Genomic DNA, 15,950 nt, shown 5'->3' with positions numbered 1-15,950 from the left:
GTAGAGAGAATAGTGCAACAATGAATGAGTGGAAGCCCAAAATCTCTGTAAATGTTTATGAAAATTAATAAAATATAATTATAGGAAAAAAAATTTCTCCTAAATTATGTAGTCTGAAATTTATAAAACATGTAATTAAGATAAACTGATAATTATTAATCATTGGAATATAAAAGTTAGGAAGAACTGTTAGTAGTTGGAAAATATGATACTGGTGATAGAAATTATTCCAGCGATCACATAACAGAATTTTGTATAGCAAACTTTTTTCTAAATAACATCAAGGGCCTTACTGAATAGAATATTCAGAAATAAATATTGGCTATGCAGGAGGGGAAGACCCTCTATGAGATGGATTGATTCAGTGACTGGGGTAATTGGGATGGGTGTGTCAGAGACAGTGTGACTGGCACAGGATAGAGCAGGGTTTAGGTCTGTTGTACACAGGGTCGCTATGAGTCACAAACGACTCGACGGCACATAACAACAACAACAACATATTTGCAGAAAGGAAATAGTAAAAAGCTCTGTATCATCAGTGACAAGAGTAGGGGCTAACTGTGGAACAAACCATCAACTCTTGATATGTAAATTCAGGTTTAAGCTGAAGAAAATTAAAACATAAACACCAAAATACAATATTAGAGACAAATTTCAAGAACAGATTTGATGTAGCAAACCCTAACAGTAGAAGGAAAGATAAGTGGTAGAATGATATAAAGGATATCATATATGAGGAAAGTAAAAGGATGTTAGAGAGGAAAGAAAGGAAAGACCAGAATTCATGTCAGAAAAGACACTGAAACTTGCTCTAAAAAGTAGAGAAACCAAAGGGAAAGAAAAAGCAAAGAAGAGAGCTAATCAGAAGTTTGCAAAGGGCAGCTAGGGAAGATCAAGTAAAGTATTATAATGTAACATGAAAGAGCGCATGTTAGAGAACCAGAGGAGAAGAATCCTCTCAAGCTGCAAGAACTGAAGAACGAATTCAAGCCTTGAGTTGGCACTGAGAAGGATGCATTTGAGCTGTGGTGCTGGAGGAGAGTATTGAACTACCAAGAGAACAAATAGATCTTCTCTGGAGAGGGTGAAACCAGTTTGCTCCTTGGAAGGAAGGATTTTTGCAACTGTCTCACATGTTTTGGTCATGTTCCCAGGAGGGGCCAGTCTTTGAAGAAGGACTTCACGGTTGGAAGGGTAGAAGGTAGTGTAAGAGAGGAAGAATCTGGATGAAATGGATTGTCACATTGACTGTGGTAATGGGGTCAGGTGTATTGGAGACAGTGAAGTTGGCTCAGGACAGGGCAGGGTTCACAGTCATTGTTCATGAATCACTATGAGTCATAGAGAACTTGATGGCATACAACAGCAACAACATAGGGAGACATATGGAATGATGCTAGTAGCATCAAAAGAAGATGAGAGAAACAAATGGTTAATGCACCAAAAATAATTGTTCATCATTTAGCTATTTCAGGAGGTCAAATGTAGCAGAATACTGATGGTAGAGAAAGTGGAAATGTAAGTTGCAATGAAGACACTTGTGGAAAACTGACTCCAGTAGTTGATGGACTACCAATTGAAATACTCCAAGAAAAGATACACCTCACTTGTCTAAGTAAAGAAATTTGGAAGAGAGCTCCTGGCTAAGTGACTTGAAGAGATTAATATATTTTTCCGTTCTAAAGAAAGTGCTTGGACAAAATATGGAAATTAACAGTCTGATGCAGAATCTTGCTGAAGATAATATTAACATGGTTAGAGTAGTAAACTGAAAAAGCATTGAAAAAATTTCAAGCTTGAGTCCAGACGTCACATAGAACAAGGGCTTTTACTGAGATCAGATGGTTCTTGATTGAAAACAGTACACTAGAAATATGTTTATGTGTATTTTATTGGCTATGAAAAGGCACTCAACTGCTTAGGTCATAACAGATTATTAGTAACATCATGAAGAACAGGAATTCCCGAACACTGAAATAGTTTGAGGGAACCTGGATATAAACCTAGAGGCAGTCATTGGAGCAGAATGAAGGATTGCTGAATTGTTTAACATAAGGAAATGGGTGTGTCAATACTGTATCCTTTACTGTATTTTTAGAATCTGTATGCTGAGCAAAAACCAAAAACCTGGACAATATGGAAACAAGTGTGACCTCAAGATTGGAGGAAGACTAATTAACAACCTTCAATATGCAGATGACACAGCCTCTTGCTGAAAGGAAGTAAGACATGAGTCATTTACTACTCTGTTGAAGATCAAAAACTTCACCAGATTTTATGCTTCAACACAAATCAGGGATCTCTAGTGGCTTAGTGGTAAGGAGCTGCACTATAATTACAAAGGTACATGGTTCAAACTCATCAGCTGCTTCATGGGAGAAAGATGGGCAATCTCCTCTGCTGAGATTTACTGCCTCTGAAAACCTGCGGGAAGGTCAACTATAAGTCTGTTCTGACCCATTGTCAAACGACAATTGTAAAATAATATTCACACAACAGAACTAATCAATAATGCCATGAGAAAAGGAGAAAAGATGGAAGTCACCAAAGATTTAACCTTATTTGGATCTACAATCAACATTCAGAGCAGTCAAAAAATTGAAATCTGCTGCATAAGACTTCTTTAAAAAATTAATGAACAAAGATGTCATTTTGAGGACTAAGGTGTGTCATATTCCAGTAATGGTCTTTTTCTGTCACCTGATATGTTTTGTCAAAACTGGATAATAGATAAGGAAGTCTAAAGAAGAAGTGCTGCCTTTGAATTATGGAGCTGTAGAACAATGTTGAATATTCTGTGCACTATTAGAAAAATGGGAAAAAGAAGTCTTAGAAGAAGTATATGCAGAAAGGTCTTTAAAAGAGTGCTGGTGAAACTTTGTCTCACATATATTTAACATAGTTTTTTACTATGTTATCAACATAGATGTTTATCAACAATCTGAGTTATGCAATGACACAACCCTGCTTGCTGAAACTGAGGAGGACCTGATGCGCCTGCTGCAGAGTGTCAAGGACTGCAGCCTACAATATGGATTGAGGCTCAATGTCAAGAAGACAAAGATTCTCACTACTGGACCAATTGGCAGCATCAGGATGGATGGTGAGATTGAGATTGTACACAGCTTTAGTTTGCTTGACTCCATAGTCAACAGTCTTGGCACCAGCAGCCAGGAAATTAAAAGGCGCATTGCCATGGGAAAGTCTGCTGTTAGGGACCTCTCCAAAGTGCTGAAGAGCAATGGTATCTCTTTGGAGACTAAGGTGCGTCTGATACAGGCCATGGTCTTCGCAATCACTTGTTATGCATCAGAGAGTTGGACAATGACCAAGAAGGATAGAAGGAGAATTGATGCCTTTGAGCTGTGGTGCTGGAGAAGAGTATTGAGAATACCATGGACTGCTAGGAAAACAGATTTGTCCTGGAAAGGGTTAAACCGGGTGGCTCATTGGAGGCAAGGATTCTGAGGCTCCGTCTAACATACTTTGGACATGTTGTGAGGAGAGACCGGTCCTTGGAGAGGGACATCATGCTTGGGAGGGTGGAGGGACAGCGCAGGAGAGGAAGGCCCTCTATGAGGTGGATTGATTCAGTGACTGGGATAATTGGGATGGGAGTGTCAGAGACAGTGCGATTGGCACAGGACAGAGCAGAGTTTAGGGCTCTTGTACATAGGGTCGCTATAAGTCGCAGGCGACTCGACGGCACATAACAACAGCAACAACATATTTAACATGCTATCAGGAAGGAGGTAATGCCTAGTAAAAGTAGGTCAAAGAAAGTGAGAAAGAGCTTCATAAAACAGATTGGCAAGGAGACTGCAACAGTGGACTTAAATATAACAATTGTGAGGAAGGTTCAAAATAGGACACTGTTTCATTTTGTGTACATGGGATCACTACAAGTCAGAATTGACTCAATGGCACCTAACAGAAACAAAAAAGACTCCATCAATTTATCTATCAGCTCATCTACAAGTATGAAATCTTCTACATAAACTATTTTTCATTTTAAGATGCTGTTGTCAACTAGCTTCCTTCACCTATTGCCTTGTGTGATTCACTTGCTTACTACAGTACAGACCTTATTTATAACTGCTTCTAGAACACACTAGGCAGATACTCTTCTTTTCTTTGAGGTAATTTCATCCCTCACCTCTGAAGTTTTGCTGACATATCCCTTTTAGAGTGTGGACTTCTTACTGTAACAACCTATTTATAACAACATCGCTGAATAGCATTCTTTCCCTGTTTGATATTTTGCCCCCTGTTGTACTTATTAAGGGTCCTAGTGGTACAGTGGTTAGTTGCCAGCCCAAAGATCAGTAGCTGGAACACACCATGGGTATGAAGATGTGACAGATAGTCTACTTCTACAAAGATTGTAATCTTGGAAACTCTTCTACTCTCTCCTAAAGTGTTGCTTTGAGTTGGCATAAACTTGACAGCAATGGGTTTGGGGTTTTTGAATAACATCACTGTAAGCATACTCTATAACTTACTTACTTTGCTAATTGTTGCTAATTACCTGTCTCCTTTAAAATATAATTTCCGAGATCAAAGAATTGTATCACTTTTGTTCTTTGGGAAATTTTTATCATTCCAAATGGGTCCTGACACAGACCAGACGATGATCAATAGATATTTATTAACTGAATTAATGAATCCACAGATTTTTTCTATTACAATGATGAAAGTAATAATGTTATGTTAGGAACATATGCATGCCTTCATGTAAAGACACACACGGATAAGTAACAAACAACTTTAGATTTTTCAGTCTCCTTCATTTGAGATTCACTTGGTCACTATCCTCATAAGAGCCTTACCAACTAACTATTGCTGCCGAGCTGCATCTGACTCCTAGTTGACCCTCCAGTGGATTGTGAAGACTGTAAATTGCAGGAGAGGGGATTGCCCACCCATTTTCTGCAGAGCTACTGTGTGGATTCAAACTATCAGAGAGGTGCAACTTTTGAGTTCTCAGTGCAGTACCCCCCAGACTATGCCAGCAAAGGCTTCCTGTATATCACTTAATTCCCCCATAACAACACTCTAAATTAAGCATTATTCTCCTTATTTCACAGAAATCTTTAAAAGTATAAGGGACTTTGCTAAGGTTACTGAGCTAATTTAGAGTTGAAATATGACGAAAATTTTCATGACATCAGTCATTATGCTATAGTCTCCTAATCCTAATGACTCCTATGTTATTAATAATGTAAAATGTCAAGGATGAGAGTTTGAGTCCCAGAATTAAATCTGGCCTGAAAAACTGAGTTCACTTTTAGTGTTTCAAGTTGTCCCCAAATATACTGATTGAGTACCATATTTTATTAAAGATAATTTATTATTTAAGAGCCTTCTCTCTCTGCTATCAAATCAGAACTGACTCATAGTTGGCCCTCCAGTGGGTTTTGGGGAGGTTATAAATTGCATGGAGGAGAGCGTTCATCTTTATCCTGAAGAGCCACTGGTGAATTCGAACCATCTGGGAGATGCCACCTTTCAGTTAGCAGTGCAGCTTCCTATAGAGTTGTCTATTATTTTAAATGCTGATATTTTATTATATAAGTACTTCAATGCCTTGATATTGTGATTCTTTATAGGAAATTATTTTGTCTTTTAGCTTTCTGTATGTGGACACAAGTTCCAGGCTTGGTTTAAAAGGGGTCGTGGTACTAGGGATATTGTAGCTGATGTTAGATGGATCTTAGCTGAAAGCAGAGAATACCAGAGGAATGTCTATCTGTCATTGACTATGCAAAGGCATTTGACTGTGTGCATCATAACAAACTGTGGCTGACTCTGAGAAGAATGGGAATCCCAGAACACTTGATCGTTCTAATGCAAAACCTATACTTGGACCAGGAGGCAGTCGTCAGAACAGAGCAAGGGAACACTGCATGGTTCAAAATTGGGAAGGGCGTACGCCAGGGTTGCATCTTATCTCCATACCTTTTCAACCTGCATGCAGAACAGATCATCTGGGAGGCTGGGCTCTATGAGGAGAAATGTGGGGTCAAGATTGGTGGAAGATCTATAAACAATGTGCGTTTGCAGATGACACAACCCTGCTTGCTGAAACTGAGGAGGACCTGAAGCACCTGCTGCAGAGGGTCAGGGACAGCAGGCTCCAATATGGATTGAGGCTCAATGTCAAGAAGACAAAGATTCTCACCACTGGACCAATTGGCAGCATCAGGATGGATGGTGAAGATATTCAGATTGTTCACAGCTTTAGTTTTCTTGGCTCCATAGTCAACACTCTTGGCACCAGTAGCCAGGAAATCAAAAGGCGCGTTGCCATGGGAAAGTCTGCTGTTAGGGACCTCTCCAAAGTACTGAAGAGCAAAGGTGTGTCTCTGGAGACTAAGGTGTGTCTGATACAGGCCGTGGTCTTTGCAATCACTTGTTATGCATCAGAGAGTTGGACAATGACCAAGGAGGATAGAAGGAGAATTGATGCCTTTGAGCTGTGGTGCTGGAGAAGAGTATTGAGAATACCATGGACTGCTAGGAAAACAGATTCATCCTGGAAAGGGTTAAACCGGGTGGCTCCTTGGAGGAAAGGCTTCTGAGGTTCCATCTAACATACTTTGGACATGTTGTGAGGAAAGACCAGGCCTTGGAGAAGGACATCATGCTCGGGAGGGTGGAGGGACAGTGCAGGAGAGGAAGGCCCTCTATGAGGTGGATTGATTCAGTGACTTGGATAATTGGGATGGGAGTGTCTGAGACAGTGCAATTGGCACAGGACAGAGCAGAATTTAGGGCTGTTGTACATAGGGTCGCTATGAGTCGCAAGTGACTCGACAGCACATAACAACAACAACAACATGTGGACATTTATTTTATCACAAAATCTATCTTATTACATAAATGTTGATAGTTGTAGAATAGCTTCACGTCTTTTGTTCATAGGGTCACTATGAGTCATGCTTGACTAGAAGGCAATCAACAACAACAACAATTATGACAAAAATGAAAAGGATTCATTGTCAATATAAGTTCTATTTCTGTATTTAATTTAAGTATTTTAATTTGTAAATTCAATATAAAGTACAATATAATTTCCTGCTGATGACTTGACAATCCTTTTTTTATCCCTAACAAAAGCCAAATACAACACTAAACTTTGCTTTTAGCATTCTTGATTTGTTTTTCAAAGTCTCATTACTGTATGAAAAGACTATTATACCCGTTAGCTGTTTTACAGCTTTCTCTTTAAAGGAGTCTAATTTAAAGTATGTACCTCAAAGAATTACCTTTTGTGGTATGTCCAGTGATGTGATTAGAAAGAGTTCATAATTCAGCAAATATGAAAATATAATGGAACAATCTAGAGTTTACAAATCCGTAACAATGCTTATCACAGATTTCTTTCTACTTTTTATGGTATATTGTGCCACCAGTCAGTTCCAATTCCTAGTACCCTATAGGACAAAACAGGATACACCATGTGTCCTGTGTCTACCTCACAATTTTTGCCATGTTTAAGTCTCTGGTTAAGGCTTTCCCCTTTTTCATTGACCCTCTTGCTCTTAAGAAACATGATATTCTCCAAGCATGGATTCCTCTTGATTAATGTCTAAAGTGCACAAGAAAGCCTGCCCTTCTAGCTTCTAAAAAGTAGTCTAGCTGTACTTTGTCCAAGACAGAGTTGTTCAGTGCCTGGAAGCCTGTGATTTTCTCTTCTCCAATAACATAATTCAAAGGCATTGATTCCTCTTTGATCTTCTTAATTCATTGTCCAACTTTTACATGCATATAATTGAAAAATACCATGGTTTGAAAGTTTGCAACCTATAAAACTATTATTCTTTTTTCTCCTCATATTTTTCCCCAACTATTATTCTTAACACCAAAGTGTTAAGACTATTTTTCTTTCTTTGTCTTGAAAGTATACTGAAAAATTGTGCAGTTGACATTGAATCACAGCAAAAATGGGACTGCCTGCACTTGAATTCTCTTCTAGAGAACTTAGATAATTTCATTGCGATGGATCAAAGCATGGACCAGATCAATATAACAGAGACTCATGACAGTACACCCACATATCAAAGGACAAAGGCAAAACTCACAGGGACATTGCTTTTAGAAATCCTAGCATACATTATTACAATAATAACCTCAGACAAATCTATACATAAATAGTTCAAGTTCATTTGAAGTCTGAAGTTAGAAAAGGTAAACAAGGTATTGCACAACCATCTTACTGAAGAGACAATCCAATAGGTGGAACCCCTCAAAAAGTTATGCAAAATAGTGAAACTGTTAAATCCGAGCATCTCAAGTTTGAACTTTAATGAGAATCTCCTTCACAGATAATATTCATTAAAATTGAAATAGCTACATTAAATTAAGATTCCTGCCTCTCATTTATACCACTTATTGCAAAAAATCCACCCCCAAAAGGTCATTCCAAAAGCAATAGCAACTACAGAACAACTAGAAAAATTCATAGGAAGCCATACCTGGTGAGGAGAGCAGGATTTCGTCTCACCAGTCAGCCGATTTCCATCCATGGAGAACAGGAAGCTTCGTCTTTTGACACTGTCTTCTGATTCCGATTTTGGAAACCTGTCTCCCTCTCCTTTGTTTCCTCCAATGTGCTCCCTCTGTTTTCTTTTCTTTCTTCGGTTCCTCCATTCCTTAGCACTCTTGGAGCTTAATTTTGATGCTTCTGAAGAACTTTCTAGTAGTTCTCCTAACCCACCTATTCCACTGAAATCTCTTGAAGCAGCCGATGCTGCTGCGACTGCCTGTAGGAAAACGAAGACAAGTGGTGTTTTGAAAATCGTTAGCTATGGTACATATATTATCACTATGATGCTTGAAAATCATATATTCTGGTCAATTCAATGCATTTTAACACAAGATTTCACATATCTGCTGTTAATAGTTGCTGATGAGTCACCCATAACTCAGGGTGGTCTCATGTAATAACATAACAAATGTAAATCCTCCCTCATGCTTACGATCTAGTCCATTGACCTTTAATCTTTTTTTTTTTTTTTTGACCTTTAATCTTTGAAAAAGCTAAAGCAGTCTACGGATTAAGGTAAGAAAAGTAAAATTTTGCACATCTCTTAAATTTAAAAAAAAAAGAAAAGAAAAAAGCCCTCTCTTAGCTTTGCAGAAGATAATGGTGCTTTAAACTTCCTCAGAATACTTTAAAGGTACATGTTATTTTTAGTGGTGTTTGCTCGGCGTGGGAGTGGGAAGGTGGACTACCATTCCCACAAAAATAAGAGAGTAACTGCTGTGATTTCTAGTCCAATTCTATCCATAGTCTTGCTTCTCGTGGATACTTTTTTCCAACAAATTATGGTATTCCACTCCTAAGTCTGGAGAAAAAGACTGCTGCTTTTATTTTTTTGTGAACACAGAGAGTTTTCCATGCGTCTTCTATTTTATCCCCTGGTGGCAACGGTGGAAATGTATTGACTATGTTTGTCCTTAAATTTAATTTCATTTAGTATACATTTCACAGTCCTGTGTCATATTAATCTTAGAGAAGTTATATTGCAGCATCATTAGTTTTAAATTTTTATGTTCATCATTTATTTCATGTTGTTATAAATAATAAAAATTTCTTCAAGCATAAATTAGTAATACTTAAATATTCACTCAAAAGCTTCTGGGAATGTCTTCAAATATTTTCATAGTACTTTTTCTTAATCATTTTGAATTTCTATATCAACTAATGAAGCACAGCCAAATCTCACGCAAAATGTGGTAAATGTTTTGTATTTCTGCTTAGATGAGTAGTATTTTTAGACTGGAAATGATCTAACTGTGACTACAGAGGATATGGAACAACAATATGATCTGTTTAGAAGCTGTTTTCGTTAGGTATATGATTGTTTTTAAACAGAAGCAGAGAAATAGGAAATATTAAGTTATGGAAATATTTGTTAAACTTTCTTTTTACAAGTGTCATTATAGAATGAAAACAACTCTATAAATTATTTTGGTGTAATGTTTTTAGACTGCAAAATAGATAGGATTTTGTCATTGCCTTTGCATGTCTAGTGTATAGAGTATTATTTGACATTAAAAAGACTAAGTAAATATTTGGTACATAAAAGTATACAAGATCATCTTACTTGTTATTTGTCTCAGACCTGGCAACACAAGGATAAAGCATATTTAGTTTTGACTTTTCAAGCTCTCATAAAATATATTTGTGAGATAGTTAATGTAATACTAAAATATTTCAGGAATATATACAGAGAAAACCTAATTTATAACGCTTTGAGGACAACTTGTGATTTATGCTTCTTTTTTTCTGAGTAGATGAAGAAAATCCCCTTCAAGTACTTCCATTTTAACAAATCACATTGGGGACATAAAAAGACAGGGTGATAAAGGTTATAGATCAATAGTAATTATATAAAATATAATGTTTATGTATAAAATACAATACATATGAATGAAACGCAATATATATGAATAATTGTATGAAGACAAATTTAAAAAACAAAACAAAACATTTAAAACTAAAGGTTCCCTGCTTTACATTCTGTAGAATTAATAGTAATCCTGGATATGAACACTATTACCAAACATAGTAGTAAATTTATACTTAGGGCTGAGCAATACTTAAAACATGCATATATGAAACTCATATCTGATATTTAAGAAAATTAATATTTAATTTACATTTAATATTTAACAATGCCTAGTATATAAAGATAATATAAATTCTAAATTTGCTTACAGAAATTTATGTATTGTCAGATGGCTAGTTTTTTTAAAAATTTTAATCGTTGGGATTACCTCTTATATCATCTAGGTTGACAGAAGGGAAAATATAGTGGATATCATTATATATATAAATATATATATATATATATAGTGACTTGCTCTCACCTGTAGCAAGTTAGATGTAGTTACATAAGAACTGGCAGACAGGAAGTACATAATAGACAGCACTCATTGAAAAATGAATATACATATGTCCTTTTTTTATCCAAATAAAGGCCTTAACTCACTTTTTTCACTTTGTACAAACACATTTCTAATATTTTATTGACTTGTTATCACTAGAAACTGAAGTGGTGGTAATACTCCTTTACCTTAGCTGTGAACATTCATTTAAATCACTTCCGGAATTTGTTTTGCATAAGGCATGCTTTCCTCTATGTATTTTGGGAAACAGCTCAAATAACTCAAAACAAAATAAAAAGTTAAAACAGATTTCTAAGGCAACAAAGGTAACCTCTGACACAATACATTTTCCATGTTACTCATCAACTCAAACCTGTCTCTTTTTCATACCATTTCCAGAAGTTTGCCATTTCCCTCAAAGGCAGATGTTTCCCGTCATCTTCCATGTCTGCTTACCTGTTTATACTCGATTCTGTAACAGTACCTGTGTCCTGCTTGCTTAGAGTAACACTCTCATGTTTACCACTGACTTCCTTAATTCCACTTTAACAAATAACAAATGCATGCTTAATTCTTGGGTTCATAATCTTTCTATGTGATGCAAAATAGGCTTCTATAACTTACTGAATCTGTTATCTGTTTGTCTTTTTCTTTAAAAATACTATAATATGACTATGTTTATTATTCCAATTCATTCATTTAAACCATAAGCATATTTTAAAACCCTATTCAAAACTATGAGAGCAACAATTTCTATTTTCATTTTATCCCTGAATACACTTAATAATTTAATGCCATTGACTGTCTCCAAACCTCTTCTTTTTTTTATTTGACCAATATAAACTGCTATTGAACACCTAACTGGTTGTAATAGGGCAATTAAAGATCACTAAGTAAACGTCATGAACAATTGAAATGATCTAGGACAAAATACACCTTTCTTCTTAGGAATTTATCTCTTTAAGCTGCACTTGATTTGAGAGTCCATTGAGCATAGAAAGTGGATTGGAAAGGCTGTATGATTAGGGAGTATAGGCATGCCAATTAAAAATCTGAAACAAAAAGTGCATTACAGAGTGAGTTAGAGGAGAGAGAAATGAAGAGGAGGGAGGAAAAATGTGCATCAATGAATGAAGTGAAAGATCAGCTTTCTGGAAACTGTCATTACAATCAAGAGAAAATAAACTATATAAATGCAAAAAAGAAAAACTGCCTGTTTCTCTGGAGACAATTCTAAGTCACAGTGATCCTGTAGGGCAAAATAGAACTGCCCTAGAGCTCTGGCAACATTTTAATGTTTACAAAAGTAGGCTGCTACATCTTTCTGTTCTGAAGGGGCTAATGGATTTGAACCAATGTCTTTTTAGTTAGCAGCTGAACTCTTAATAGCTTACACTGAATTTAGCATATAATTAAACATACCACACACACAAAACTTGTAGACTTGAGTGAAAGTTTGCAAAACAAATTGGTTTTCCATTCAAAGACTCATACAAATTTTGTTTTGTACCAGTAATAACATTCTTCCCACTTTCTCTTTATGTTTAAGTGGTTCATTCACCCTGCTTTGCTATCTCCTCCTGTCTTCTGAGATTCATGCCTAGGAAAATGCTACCCTTTTGATCTCCTGTAGCTAGCTGATTCTTCTAAGGAATATGTACCTCTTTGGTGCTATTATTCACTTACTAGGCCTGTCTATTTGGCTGAAAGTTAGCCCACAGGAGTGAATTAAATTCCAGACTTAAAATGGGATCTAAAGGTAATAATCTTGGGAGTTCTTCCAGTTTCTATTGGACCAATAAGCCTGGTTTGTTGTTTGGTTTTTGGATTGTTTTGGTTTTTTTAAAATTCATTTTCCGAGTTTTGATCCTTTTCTCCTATTCTATTTAAGGCCTTCTATTGGGGTCCCCTTCATAGGGATCCCTTTTTACTGGGACCAGTTGTGGCTGGTGACAGACTAGGTCTTATTGTCTCAGTCATGGAGACTGCAAGTTTCTATAGTATGTTATTCTATTGTACTTATTTCTTTGCATCTCCAAAAGTCATATCTTAGATGGCAAATCATAAGCTTTCTTAACATTCTAGTTGCTACTCACCAATGTATAATGTAGAACACCGTCTAGGCAGACTATATTATGACAGTTGACCTTGGCGTTTACCCAGACTATTATCCTGAGCCTCCAGGCCCAGAAACTTAGTCTCTCAAGGTGTTCAGTATTGGATAAGAAGTTTGCACAACTTTGTTTATAATAACGGATGTACTCTATGTGCATGGATATCTTGACAGTATATATAAATATAATCTATTGACATATCCAATGTCAAACCTATGTTTATTTATGGATATAGTCCTCCATATATTATGTGTGTGTTCCCTATAACAGGAACACAACACAGTACCATTTATCTTCCTACCCCTGTTTAGTTTGATCATTTGTCTATGTATTCACGTATATCATCATTTTTGGTATTATATAATCAGATACGCAATAGTGTTGACTTCTGTTGTCTTTAACTCCTTTCCTTCTTTCTCTCAGTACCTCTCTTGGCCTTGGTCATTTTCTGTTGGCCTTCCTTGACCCAAAGTAACATGCATTTACCCTGTACTTTGGGAAGCTCTGGTAGCTTAATGACATTGGGAATTGCACTGCCAATGCAAAGATACGTAGTCGGGATCCACCAGCTGCTCCAGGGGAGAAGGATGGGCAATTTCGTCCCATGTCATTTACTGCCTCTTAAAACCTGCTGGACCTTCAACTATGGGTCAATCCTGACTTAGTGATATGCAACATAATAACCCTCTAGTTAGTGATTTCTCTTTTCTTATCAGCTATGAATCAGTTCTTTGGCAGCACACAGTAACAGCAACGCAAATCCTAGTTACTGTCAAAGCATACTTCTGTGTGTAAATGTCACCTTGACTTTTTATTGCAGTGGTGTCATACATCATTAACAAACAATCCAATGGGAAAATGAGCAGAGAAAATGAATAGACACTTAACTCTAGATCTCAAGGTAACATTAATGCAAGCAACAAACACAAGAACTATTCACAGTCATTAGCTAGTCATTAGCTATTGTCTTCTTCTACCCCATCCCTCTCTTCTTGCTCCTCCTTTTTTTCCTCCTCCTTCTTCTCCCCTTCCTCCTCCTCCTCCTCCTCCTTCTTCTTCTTTCCTTCCTCCTCCTCCTCCTTCTAACAACATAGAATGGCTTCAGGCCTTTTGTTCATAGAGTCACTATGAGTCGTGCTCGTGCTCGCCTTGACAGCAATCAACAACTTTTATTGAAAGTGGAGTGCTGATATATTTGATAGGTTGGTATGTTTGTCTTACAGATATAAGACTTATATAAAAAGAGGGGGGAATGATAGGGTGGTATTAATAAGTTCAGAATTATCGATAGGGTGGTATTAATAAGTTCAGAATTCTCTATATAGGTATCAGTTATAAAACTATGGTTATTTTTCTTCAGCCTGCAAAATTAGTTGCTTAGCCCCCGAATTCTCTGTTTCCTGTCTTACTCATGTAGTTTGATCTGTCTGTTACCAGAAGAGGAAATGTATCTATCCTAGATGCTGGTGAAGCTGGTTCTCCAGTCATATGTAAACTGTATCTTAATCTGCCTGTTTACCAGGAAGAGAACTGGGGCCTTCCTGAATTACTGATACATAGATAGGAACTGTGCTTTTCAGATGTAGAAATTGCCTTTTTTTACTTACAAAAGTGTATTGTTAAATGAGCTGGAGTTTCACCCTAGTATATAAGGCTATGACCACTCCCAGAAGGGGAGGCAGTTTTAGAGGCCTGGACCCACTGTCCTCCACAGACCTGTGATAAAGTGCATTTATGGCTATTACATTCCATTTGTCTTATTAGCGACTGGCTATGAAAAGAACCCCTTGTGTCCAGTAACATATTTTTGGTCACCTAATAGCATAGGGTGAAAACTACGAATGGTCCTGGAATACCAGAAGAATGTCTGTTCTTCACTGACTATGCAAAGGCTTTTGACTGTGTGGATCACAGCAAGCTATGGCTGACTCTGAGAAGAATGTGAATCCCAGGTTTGCTCCACCCAGGTGGCTGTGATCCTTTGGACAGAGAGGATGTGCTTTGTATGTGGGAGTTGTGTTGTGTTGTGGCGGTCTCTGGAGAAAGGCGACTCTGCCTCCAGGAGCCAGGGAAGCCACGGTTGGCCTTGGGTTGAAGGCAGAGTGGCTTCAAACCCAAAAAGAGAAAAGGAGGGAGGAGACAGACGGCCATAATCGCCCAGGTTTGCCCCACCCAGGGTGGCTGTGATCCTTTGGCCAGAGAGGATGGTGCTGTGTATGTGGGAGTTGTATTGTGTTGTGGCGGTCTCTGGATAAAGGCAACTCTGCCTCCAGGAGCCAGGGAAGCCACGCTTGGCCTTGCGTTGAAGGCAGAGCGGCTTCAAACTCAAAAGGAGAAGAGGAGGGAGGAGACTGAGAGTGGGGTGGGGCTCCCTGACTAAAAAAGTGTGGAAGGAGGAGTGGCATCCACTTCCATAATAGCTTGCCTCCGGAAACCCTATGGACTTGGAGAGAGGATGAAAGGCACCCAAGCGTCAAGGACTCTCCTTCATAGGGTCACTATGAGGCGCCTGCGACTTGACGGCACTTAACAACAACAATGCGAAACCTATACTCGGACCAAGAGGCAGTCATCAGAATAGAGCAGGGAGACACTGGATGGTTCAAAATCAAAAAAGGGGTCCGTCAGGGATGTATTTTGTCTCCATACCCTTTCAATCTGTATGCAGGACAGATCATCCGAGACGCTGGGCTGTACAAAGAGGAATGTGGCATCTGGATTGGTGGAAGAATCATCAACAACCTGTGTTACGCAGATGACACAACCCTGCTTGCTGAAAGTGAGGAGGGCCTGAAGCCCTTGTTGCAGAAGGTCAAGGACTGCAGTCTTCAATATGGATTGAAGCTCAATATCAAGAAAACAAAGATTCTCACCACTGGGCCAATTGGTAGCATCAGTATGGATGGTGAAGAGATTGAGATAGCTAACGGTTTTTGTTTA

The 15,950-nt window shown here is 37.8% G+C and overlaps 1 protein-coding gene across 6 annotated transcripts in view; it reads right to left on the bottom strand.

Moving 5' to 3' along the window:
• SCN3A (sodium channel, voltage-gated, type III, alpha subunit) overlaps positions 1-15,950 on the bottom strand; it is a 119,717-nt gene that overhangs the window by 73,651 nt on the left and 30,116 nt on the right. For all 6 annotated transcript variants that reach the window (XM_006879351.1, XM_006879347.1, XM_006879350.1 and 3 more), the window contains one exon: positions 8,478-8,765. In XM_006879351.1, coding sequence (XP_006879413.1) covers positions 8,478-8,765 — 288 coding nt within the window. The remainder of the gene's footprint in view (positions 1-8,477; positions 8,766-15,950) is intronic.

The sequence above is a fragment of the Elephantulus edwardii genome, unplaced genomic scaffold (genome assembly GCF_000299155.1).
Source record: "Elephantulus edwardii isolate Elephantulus edwardi_28Jun2011 unplaced genomic scaffold, EleEdw1.0 scaffold00003, whole genome shotgun sequence".
Lineage (NCBI taxonomy): Eukaryota > Metazoa > Chordata > Mammalia > Macroscelidea > Macroscelididae > Elephantulus > Elephantulus edwardii.
Note: the sequence above shows the minus strand (reverse complement) of the source record. Positions and strands in the feature narration are given on the sequence as shown.